The sequence below is a fragment of the Nicotiana sylvestris genome, chromosome 8, assembly GCF_000393655.2.
Source record: "Nicotiana sylvestris chromosome 8, ASM39365v2, whole genome shotgun sequence".
NCBI classification, from domain to species: Eukaryota; Viridiplantae; Streptophyta; class Magnoliopsida; order Solanales; family Solanaceae; genus Nicotiana; species Nicotiana sylvestris.
Genome location: NC_091064.1, coordinates 184,565,258 through 184,575,977, shown reverse-complemented (window position 1 = coordinate 184,575,977; position 10,720 = coordinate 184,565,258). Strand labels below are relative to the sequence as shown.

The 10,720-nt window shown below is 37.2% G+C and overlaps 1 protein-coding gene across 1 annotated transcript; it reads right to left on the bottom strand.

Annotated features, from left to right (window-relative positions):
- Nucleotides 1-1,983: 1,983 nt before the first annotated feature.
- On the bottom strand, nt 1,984-5,882 carry LOC104247672 (vesicle-associated membrane protein 711). Its single transcript, XM_009803743.2, has 4 exons — nt 5,409-5,882; nt 4,089-4,279; nt 3,258-3,421; nt 1,984-2,438 (listed from the first exon to the last, which is right to left on the bottom strand). The coding sequence occupies exons 1-4, from the start codon at nt 5,623-5,625 to the stop codon at nt 2,348-2,350; spliced, it is 663 nt and encodes a 220-aa protein (XP_009802045.1). The 5' UTR covers nt 5,626-5,882; the 3' UTR covers nt 1,984-2,347.
- Between the last annotated feature and the right edge of the window lie 4,838 nt (nt 5,883-10,720).

Below are 10,720 nucleotides of genomic sequence, written 5' to 3'. Positions count from 1 at the left end.
TACAACTCTTTAAGATCATGAGCTAACACAAAAGTAAGAAAACGAACTTTTACCATATCAATATTGTTTGATAATTATTTCAAATTTGAAATAATTATAGATAAAATTATATGCTACAAAATTAATGGTACTATCTCATTTCAAGATAGGAACTACGGGATTTCAACATCAAATAACGCAAACTTGTTTTATTTCTAATTTCAAATCTGCCAAAGTTTGAAACCTAACCTTCCAACCAATAGGACTGTGACTCGTCTAACATTCCTTCCAGCCAACTTCCCCAAAATAACATTCCTACTGCAACTTTCTGATTCCATTTTTTGTCGCTTTTACGTTATTAGTCTTTTTTTTGTGGGGGTGGGGAGATTCAAGAGAATCCCGTGGCTGTTACCTTTTGGGTGTGTATTGAATAACCTGTTTACTATACAATAGCTCGTAAATTATACAAGAAAGGTAAATTGTACTAGACAAGCCCGATACGACAAGCTCTAACTTAGGCCGTTGATTAATTCCAGTTTATCAGTTTGAATGACAGCATTAAATGGACAATTGCTTGCATAAAATATGAAGTATCTTACAGGGACCGAACTTCTAATTGTAACATGTTTATTTTTTCCCGATATTTATCATCATCACCTAATTGTAACAGGTTCAATTTTGTATTTACCTAATAGGAAACATGATATATTCTTTTTTTCGAAAGTCTAGTTATAGTGACACTATCAAAATGAAAGCTAACTAATTCGTCAGTTGACCTATTTTACCAAAATACAAGAGGAAATGAGCATCTTTTGATTTTTCCTTTGTGACAGTCGCCCCATTTAACATATACCTATTTTTTTTAAATGTTTAACTTATCCACTTTTTAAACAACTTCAGCCCCCTTTCTTCTCCTCCTTCTCCTTCGTTTTCTTCTTCTTTCTTTCTTTTTAGGTGCAAGCATCTATATTCTAGCATTGAACAAGGAAAGCCCTACAGTCCACATACTTTGCAACAACATGGTTGCTATGCTAGAGGTATAATTCGTTATTTAAGATTTTATTTACTCTGCACAATCTTAAGGTCAGTTGTTGGCTCGAATCATATAGAGGATGCCCTTTTTACTACGAAAACATGTTCGAGTACTCAACAGAAGATCAAACCAGTAGCTTTAATCCAACAGATGAAAATTCAAAAAAGTCTTGGACATGAAAACTCAAGCTGATTAAAAATTCCTCGTTTGGTTCAAAACTTAAATCCTCCCGCGCTTAAGTCAAGTCCTTTTCCAAATCTGGTTGTTCAAATGAGTACTCAGCAAACTTTGACAAAGGGTCTCTACCAATGGCTAAAGAACATAGTTATAATGTCAAAGAAGAGAAAAAAGAACCATTTGTACAAATTCAAAAAGGTGCATATTCAAAAGGAATGAACAAACAAAATGTTGTTGATCAAGATCATAGAGATAGACATAGAAGGTCATTTTCAGGAGCTATTAAAAGATTTTCAACAGCTAAATCTTCTTCTTCTACTTCAGCTCTAGCCAGTTACAAAAACAAAAACTTCGCCAGTTACAAAACAAAATTTCAGCTTGCGCCAGTTACAAAACAAAAATTTCAGCTCCAGTTATAAAACAAAACTTCTTAAGTTCGCCAGTTACAAAACAAAAACTTCAGCTCTAGAGCTGAACTTCAGGCCCGTCTACTAGAATGCTGAAGTTTTGTGTGATTGTCTTTGCTACTTCAGCCCCGTATGCTGAAGTTATGCGAAAAAGCGGGTACGCTTGCACTTTTTTTGCAAAGCGGGCACAAGTTAAAACGTGACACAAAAAGCGTGTATAGATGCAAATGCCCCCATTGTGACACCAAAGGAGACTGCACCAACACATTGAGACGGAACATTCCTAGATTTGAAACCTTCTGATCCATATTCTCCCTCCTACTAGAATATATACATGATCGATGAAAAAAATATCAAAATATACATCACCATTCACCACAGAATACATTCCAAAATACAATCAGCAATATATATTCCACCAGAGTTAAGCCGAGAGTCAATGGTGTATCATTATACTACATAATCAGTTTCACAAAACGTTGAAATCTGAATAGGTTACATGAGCTCAATTCCAAAAGTAAACTCTCTCCACGTTTCTCAAGCAAGAGTTTAAGCAAACTTATAACCTGAATAACTTCTAGCAATTGGTACAGTCGTACAGATACTACATTGCAAGCACAAGATCAATGTCAAAGCATGAATTCAAGCTTTACCTCTAGAGAACTAAGATCAAAGAATTGCACGTATGAGAACCACAATAGAGAGCGAGAAAACAACAACCAAATCCCAGTAGATGTTGATCCAGTGATGCTCACTTCAAACAAGTTGGAAGTGTGAGCCCATGACAGACGAAAGCCAAAATAACATATATTATCACAAGGAGAAGGAATATTAGTGCAACCCTGCAAAAAATCAAACATCATGTATAAGTATCCTGTCAAGATCACAAAGAAAGATAAGCAAAAATAAAAAGGAATACTTGAAGCTGGAGTAGTACATAATATCGTAATCATGCTAGCAAATCATTAGCCACTTAAGGATAGAGCAATATGAATTTTCAAGAGAATGACTATAGTAATAAGTATATGCAATCAGCCATATGCATTAGAACTACTTCACAAATCACACACCCTTGGAACAATCTCAAAATCCAAATTAAAGTAGCAAAAGGTAGCAGCTATATAATAATATAACAACAAGTGGCACTAGCTATATTGAAATGTCAAAGAAGAATTTGTCACCAACTCCGAAGTCAACTAAAGCAGCAAACAGACAAAACACACTGGGACATATAACAAGGTGTCAATGTGTCATGCTAATAAAATACTAGACATTTTATCATACTACAAGAATGGGGTTTATTGACGTTTTAAAGAATATTTCTCTAGATTGATCCTTTGAGATGCACACAGTTTCAAGTCATTTAGGTAGTCAGTAGCACTATAGCTTCCCCGATGTAACTAGGGATTAAGTGCATTTCCTTTTTCTTTTCGTTTCCTATTTCTTAAAGGGAATTAAGTGCGTCAGACATGCAACCCTAAATGTTTGAAGTTGAGTTTAAACTCCTATCCAAGAAAAGGCATGACTTCATTTTAGATAAATGACACCATCACCCCCTCCCCCCACCCACCCCACCCCACCCAAAAAAAAAAAAAGGAAAGAAAGAAAGAATGAAAAAGACAAGACAAGAAAAGAAAAGAGCTCTTGTTTAAGCTGCATACGTGAGCTTGACATTTCTCCACCACACAGTGCTTCTGAAACGCCGAGCTTGCTTCCTGAATCGGAATGTATTTCCTTGCATATTAGCAGTTTTATCAACCAGCAACTCCAGGCGATCACCTCTCTCCAGAACTTTATCGATATTTTCAATCATGACATTACGCACCTGTTAAAGGCATGGGATATCCTCAAACTTCTCAGTAAATGACAAAATAAGGCTGTTATCATGTGATTGAATGCAATTTCTAGCTTGTATGAAAAGATGTATAACATTACAGAAAAGATGTATGACATTACAAAAATCATTAAATCAGTAAGTCACTACTACATGGATTACGAGGAATGTCTTAATACTGACAGATAATCTGAGGGAATTGAAGAACTGCATCAATACACCATTATTTTATTTGGTCTATAACTCATTCCTATCCCAATTTGTCTGGCATTCTTTGACTATAAAATAGAGTATAAAAAGGTAAGAAAGACTTTTGACAAATAAGCTAAATATATATAAAAGGCCCCAAGTACCATTATGTCACACATAATTTTTATCTGTCCAACTTACATCAAGACATGTCAATGGTAAAATGAGAATGTCTAACTATACAAAGGTGCCAACCTTTTTGGGATGGACAAAAAAGGAAAGAGTGTCAAACAAATTGGGGTTGGCGAGTGGTATGTTTTCCATGGTATTGATGAGGTACCAGTAACAATTTTGTTGAGTCATTTAGAGGTAACCAACTATATATGCGGCATCCCTCTTCAAATTGAGAAAATTGCTGATGTGCATTCATCTAGCACATTAGCTTCCTGAACAATATATGGGAACTGACCTGGCTCATTTCACCCTTTAGCCTGTTTATTCTGTCTGCATTTGGATCACTAGAGTAATACTCGATTTGCTGGCTAAGGACCCTTGAGAATTCATCATTCATGGCATAAGCTTGTGCAGAGAGAACTGCCCGACCATAGGTTCTCACAAATCTTTGGTGAATTTCTTCCAGGAATGCAAAAGGGATTCTTCCTGTAAGGAGTTTCAATACAGTAAAATATCCATGGAAGATGACAGTCTTCTGAGCTAACAGTCAAGAATATAAAATGAAGTTTCTCCTAGTGCAGTAATATTACAGTAGATCAGTCTGTGTAAGATTTAGAAAACTTCAATTTTCAAAATCCATAATGTGCCTTAAAAGACTGATTATTTAGTGTTGAATAGAAATAGACCAGAATAGAGCTGAACAAAAACAGAAGATTCATATAGCTCCCAACTAATTTGGACTTGAGGCAGTTGATTCATTGACAAGATCAACTTCACAATTTAAAACGTTTTAACTAAACTCAATTAGATGTCTGAATTCTGATAATGTTTAAATCTTTTTCTTAGAAAATAACAAGTACCCGAAGTTAAAAATGCATAATCTAGAGAATGAGTACAATGCTGAAGTTCAAGATGTCCAGAGGGAGAACAAAGTAAATAATCTAACAGTATCTAATGTTGTTGGAAGCTAGTGACTGAGGTAATGAGAAGGACCAATAACTATAAACTACCACAAAATTCTTTATTAATCTCTAGTGCACACTGCAGATTCCACACCAAAAGTCCTCAACAATGTTTAATAGTCCATCAGTCACAAAAAGAATGAAACAATTGATCACACAAGAGTAAGCATTTCTAATTTTCGTTGTGATTTTGGTACAAGTTTCTTTATTGAAATAAAATTTAGATATTTAGAAACTACATATAAAATGTTATAAATCTAAGTTTGGTTTAAAACATTTCAAAATCACAGAAAAGAACTGTTTAAACCCCCAAAATACAATAGTGCCCTGTTATCCTAGGCAAGGTCTCAGTACAATCCAAAATCTAGCAAACAGAACGATCCTATATTTTGGATTCAAATTTCTGGAAATAAATCCAAAATTAAAACATTCCTGAATTTCTAAGTCAATTACGCCCTCAAAACTGCAAGTTTTTTTTAACTTTTTGTTGGTTACCACTCTTCACTTTTTCATAATTAAATTGACCAAAAATAGGCACTTGAAAAGTATATAAAACATCAAATTCAATAATCCCAAGTTATTAAACTCCAAAATCAAACATCACAACCTAAAAATACGAAAAAGACATTTTTTTAAAGAAAAGGTCAACTTACTTCCGGCAACCTCATCGGCCATACAGAGAACAGTGAGTCCATCGGTACGTTTAACATGGAAAATATAGCGATCCTGAGAATACGAAGCATTAGAATCATTATTCCCTGGTATTTTCTCCAATATCTGCCTCGCAATTGCGCTCGCGTTTGTCGACGTAGCACTGTACTCCGCCAATACAACCGATCCCCTCGCTACCAGCGCATACAGAATCGCCATTTCTCCTTTTCTCTATCTATTGCTCTTCCTCTGAATTATAGAAATAATTTTGTGAAAAAATCTGTGTACGATTGTACTTGTATATATCTGATTGGATCAATCGCTATCAAAGAGTTGAAATTGGAAATAGTTAAGATTAAAATGAATTAATTGACGTATTAAAATGTGATGAGTGGGGTATATGTATGTGTACAGAAGAAGAGATGATTGATTGAAAGCTGGATCTTAGGCGGGGGAACATTGACCCACGCTTTTCTGTTGCCTTTTTGGGTTGTCAAATTAGCTTATGCATCATCACTGAATTTAAAATTTGAAAGCCGTTTATATACTACTATATATTTTTTAGTTTAACTTTGATGCTGAATCAAATTTAAAGTAACTTATGGCTAATTAATTATAATAATTAAATTTCTGATCGTTATATAAGAATAAATATGGTACAACAAGTTAAATTAATAGTGATATAATTTGTGTTGTGTTAAATTTTAACACAAGTTTATGTCACGTATTGTCCGTTTTGCCAAATATATCTTACAAATTTGTTCCTTAGCTACGCCATTCCGTTCAAAATCGTGCATATCATGTAAATTTGTGATAAATCTTAGCACTTTCCTTTTATCATTATGTGAAATTCACCTAACGTGTTATGTGTATCTTTTTTTTTTTTTACAAGTTTGCTAAAGTTCTTTATCCCTTTAGTCAGTTCGTCCTCCATCATGAGTGTCATAAATAGTGAATTATTCACGCTATAAATAATCGTGGTTACTAAAAATAGTTGTCTCAAATTATTTGTCATTTTAGAAGTTCAAGACAAAATTGATATTTTTTTTCTTTTTTACCCTTTATAATAATTGTTCTTGAAGATGAAGATAACACATAAATAGAATAAATATCTAATCTTGACACATATATAAGGGTTGAATGATCCAATCACTTTCTTAATTAATATTTATTTCTTAAGGAGCATGGAAAAGAATATGAAATACTTCCTCCATTTTTGTCGGCAGATATTTTCTATTGTCATATTAAAATGACCAATTACAGTTATTATATTGCAAGTTTCAAAATTGGTCTTTAAGATGTTTTGTGCCATTAGGCTTTTCTCTATATACATTCGGCCTGTTATTACTCGTACATGTGGGCAGACTTAACTAACTAACTACTACGCTTCTTTTTGCAGTCTGGATAATGCTATTCCGACACATTTCTATGTACATTCTTGTTTGTCTTTACTTTTTTTGTCATTATTTTGTGCTTGTTGATTTCGTAAAACCAAATTGGGTTTGAATTTGGACAAATAGAAGCACACGTAGAAAGAAAGGAAATTTCCTATTGGACATATCCCACATCTTGTGCAGATTGATTATTCTGTTGGTTTCATATGGCTTAAAACGGGCCTAATACTAATGTGAATTTGGTGATTTCACCCATTTTTTATTATTTTTATAGATTAATAAACCTAATTTTTTTTCTTGTTTAATATCGAACAATTGATTCATGATTCGACCATACCTTAAACGAAATATCAAGCCCCAGAAGTATTAAGGATGCACTAGCTGAATTGATCAAAATTTGGACTAAACTTAATAATTGCAATTGATCGAGGATTAAGTCGACCACAACATAATGGCGAGGAGTCGTCTTAAGAAGGATTAGTGCCGAGGTCAAGTAAAGAATGAACGAAGGCAACAGTAGAATAAGTTTAGAATAGAAAGAAGGAATATTCCATTGGATATTCTTTTTGTAGTACTTTTTAGGGTTTCTTAGGAAGAGATAAAGAACAAAAACGGGATCTTCTTCACTTTTCAGATAAGAACATATTGTAAAGGGTTGATTACAAAAAATATACAAAAGCTTGTCTTGTCCACTGATTACATTGTTCGATACACGCTTTTTATTCACAAAATCTAAAGATTCCTTGTCTATCTTCATTTTCTTTTACTCCACGTTATCGTCAAGAAGGAGAATCATCCAAGTCATCTAACATTTGGGTGATAAATTCCTCCTTATTACCTTTATTGGCATTAGCTACATTTATTGCTTGCTTTTATTACTACATTCATTGACAATCATTGAGCATTTGTAGTTGGTATACAACATTTTTGGATTCAGCCCTACATCATTAATACATCTAAACGTTAGATCTAGCGGTTATTATATTTAACTAGGATTCACCCTCTATTATCTCTCATTAATTCGTTTTAAGAAAAAGTTTAGCACTTTTTTGGTAAAACAATTTGGCGTCGTCTGTGGGGAGTTTTTAGTTTCTTCTAGATAAAAAAAAATACGACAACAACCATCTTTTTCTGGTTTGCACGAACTAACAATGGCACGAAAAGGAGATGAAAGACTGAAATCAGTAGTGGACATAACTGCCAACCTCTTGAACACCATCAACGAGGCTGACAGAGAAGACGAGGAGAATGTGATGCCGAGCGCTACACCCAGGCGGAGTGACTCACCTTCCCCTCATGGAAGTGTAACCGCTTCACGCGAAAGGGGAGCCTCCACGTCCACAACTGAGGAAGCGCCACCAACAGTGAAAAAACTACTGGAGACGTGGTTGAAAAGTACTCTAAACAACATACTCGACAAACTCGATCAAGGGGCGAGTAGAAGCGCCGCACGAGCGGATACCACAACAACCGCCAACGAGCAACCTGCTCCCACTCCTCTCCCAACAGGTAACACTCACACCGCTATTGATGCAGGTAATGGCGCACTTGCATCTATTCTGGAGAAAATGGAAGAAATGGAGAACGAGAATAAAGTGCTCCGCAGCCAAATGAGGGAGCATAAAAAAAGGGTTGATAAGATACCGGGCGCCCCGAAACTGCTACTAAAATGGGACGTCGGCCGGTTTATCGAACAACCGTACAGCGAGGAGCCAGCCCCACATGCCATACCCAAGACCTTTAAAATGCCACCATATCTGAAGATATACGACAACACACCAGACCCCGAAGATCACATCATCCATTACGTCACAACAGTAAAAGGCAACGACCTCTCAAAAGAGCAGGTATCATCTGTGTTGCTGAAGAAGTTCGGTGAAACCCTAACAGGGGGAGCCTTAACATGGTACTCACAATTACCAGCACGTTCAATAACAACATTCAAGGAAATGGCCGACAAGTTTGTCACCGCTCACGCCGGGGCTAAGAAGGCAAAGGCCAGGGTGAATGACATATTCGTCGTCAGAAAATCGCCTGGCGAGGGACTTAGGGACTTCCTCGCCCAGTTCAACAGAGTTAGAATGAGCTTGCCAAACGTATCAGAAGGGATGGCGGTGGCAGCTTTTTAAAATGGGTTGAACAGGAATGGGTCGAGGGCGACCAGAAAGTTGTTAAACAGACTCATGAAATACCCTCCCACCACTTGGGAAGAAATTCACAATGCCTATTGCGCCGAGGTGAGAGCAGATGAGGATGACCTTAACGGTCCAACCCAATGGCTAACGTCAGTCTAAACAGAGTCGAGAAAAGACCGCCATAATGATGGCCGAAGAGACCATCCAGGTCACGCCTCAACCGGGATATGCACCAACCATATGTCAGAACTGCCATCCCACCATCTCTTCTCCATATAGAAGGGACGTCCAGGCCACATACATGGACTCAGCGATATACTAAGGCGATACGGCATGAAGCTGAACCCCGAAAAGTATGCCTTCGGTGTAACCTCGGGCAAGTTCCTCGGTTTTTTGGTGTCACAAAGAGGCATCGAGGTCAACCCCGACAGGATCAAAGCCATCGAGGGAATACCGAAGTATTGACCAGCAAGAAACAGGTACAAAAATCGACCGGCCGTATAGCTGCCCTGTCAAGGTTCATCTCACGATCCTCTGATAGATGCCACAAATTCTTCAACGTGCTTAAAGAGGACAATGGACTCCAGTGGAATTCAGAATGCATCGAGGCCTTAAGAGAACTAAAGGCATACTTGTCCTCGCCCCCGCTACTCGCCAAAGCAGAACCCGGCAAGCGCCTCCTGATATACTTGGCCGTATCAGAGGTCGCAGTAAGTGCAATGCTGGTCCGTGAAAACAAAGGTACGCAATCTCTAATCTATTACATTAGCAAACCCCTGGTTGATGCCGAAACAAGGTACCCCCACCTCTAAAAGTTGGCCTTGGCATTAGTCATAGCTTCACGAAATCTTAGACTATATTTTCAATGTCACCTCATATCGGTGGTCACAACCTTCCCCCTGAGGAGCATCCTACATAAACCTGAGCTGTCGGGGAGATTGGCCAAGTGGGCCATAGAATTGAGCTAGCACGATATAATATATTAACCGCGAACAACAATAAAATCATAGGTACTAACCGATTTCGTCGCCGATTTCAGTGCCAAAATAATGCCTGAGGTCGAGCAGGAAATTTCTCGTACCTCTCCAGGTTACCTGACCTATGGGTCCTATACACTGATGGCGCTTCCAATGCATCAGGATCTGGACTGGGACTCGTACTTGAGGTCCCAATAGGCGAAGTCATCCGTCAGTCCATATAGTGCCCCGATATGACTAATGTCACACCTCCTGTTTGCGCGCCCGCCCCGAAGGGTTAAGACGCGCGGGGGAGTTTTTCCAATTTAAGTGACAATATTCGAAATGGGATTATTTATTTAATTCAGAGTCGCCACTTGGGAAAGGTTTGGCTTTTGGTGTCCCAAGTCACCGGTTTATCTTGAATCCCAAATCGAGGAAAATATTCGACTTTTCCAAATGAAGTCTGCAAACCAGAAATTCTAAGTAAGGAATTCTGTTGACCCGAGGGAAGGTGTTAGGCACCCTCGAATCCCGTGGTTCTAGCACGGTCGCTTAAATTGTTATAATGGCTAAATATCTGATTTAAATACATGTTATGACTTAACGCCTTTATTAAGTTTAAACCGCTTTTGTTATTATCATTTATTTTATAGAATTGCAACGTCGTGAAAATGCATCTCGAACCACGTCACAATCAATGCACCCGCAGTTGTTAACACATTTCGACTCCATTGAGATTTGAATTTGGGTCACATAAATGCGCACCCGAATTTAAGAATGTAATCTAATTAAGCCGCGCCTAAAGGGTCTAACGCGTTATGATTTC

Coding starts and splice junctions, on each gene's coding strand:
- LOC104247672 (XM_009803743.2), bottom strand. CDS start 5,625: ATGGCGATTCTGTATGCGCTGGTAGCGAGGGGATCGGTTGTATTGGCG. Junction 4,280..5,408: donor GGCCGATGAGGTTGCCGGAA/GTAAGTTGACCT, acceptor AACTCCTTACAG/GAAGAATCCCTTTTGCATTC. Junction 2,439..3,257: donor TGGAGAAATGTCAAGCTCAC/GTATGCAGCTTA, acceptor GATTTTTTGCAG/GGTTGCACTAATATTCCTTC.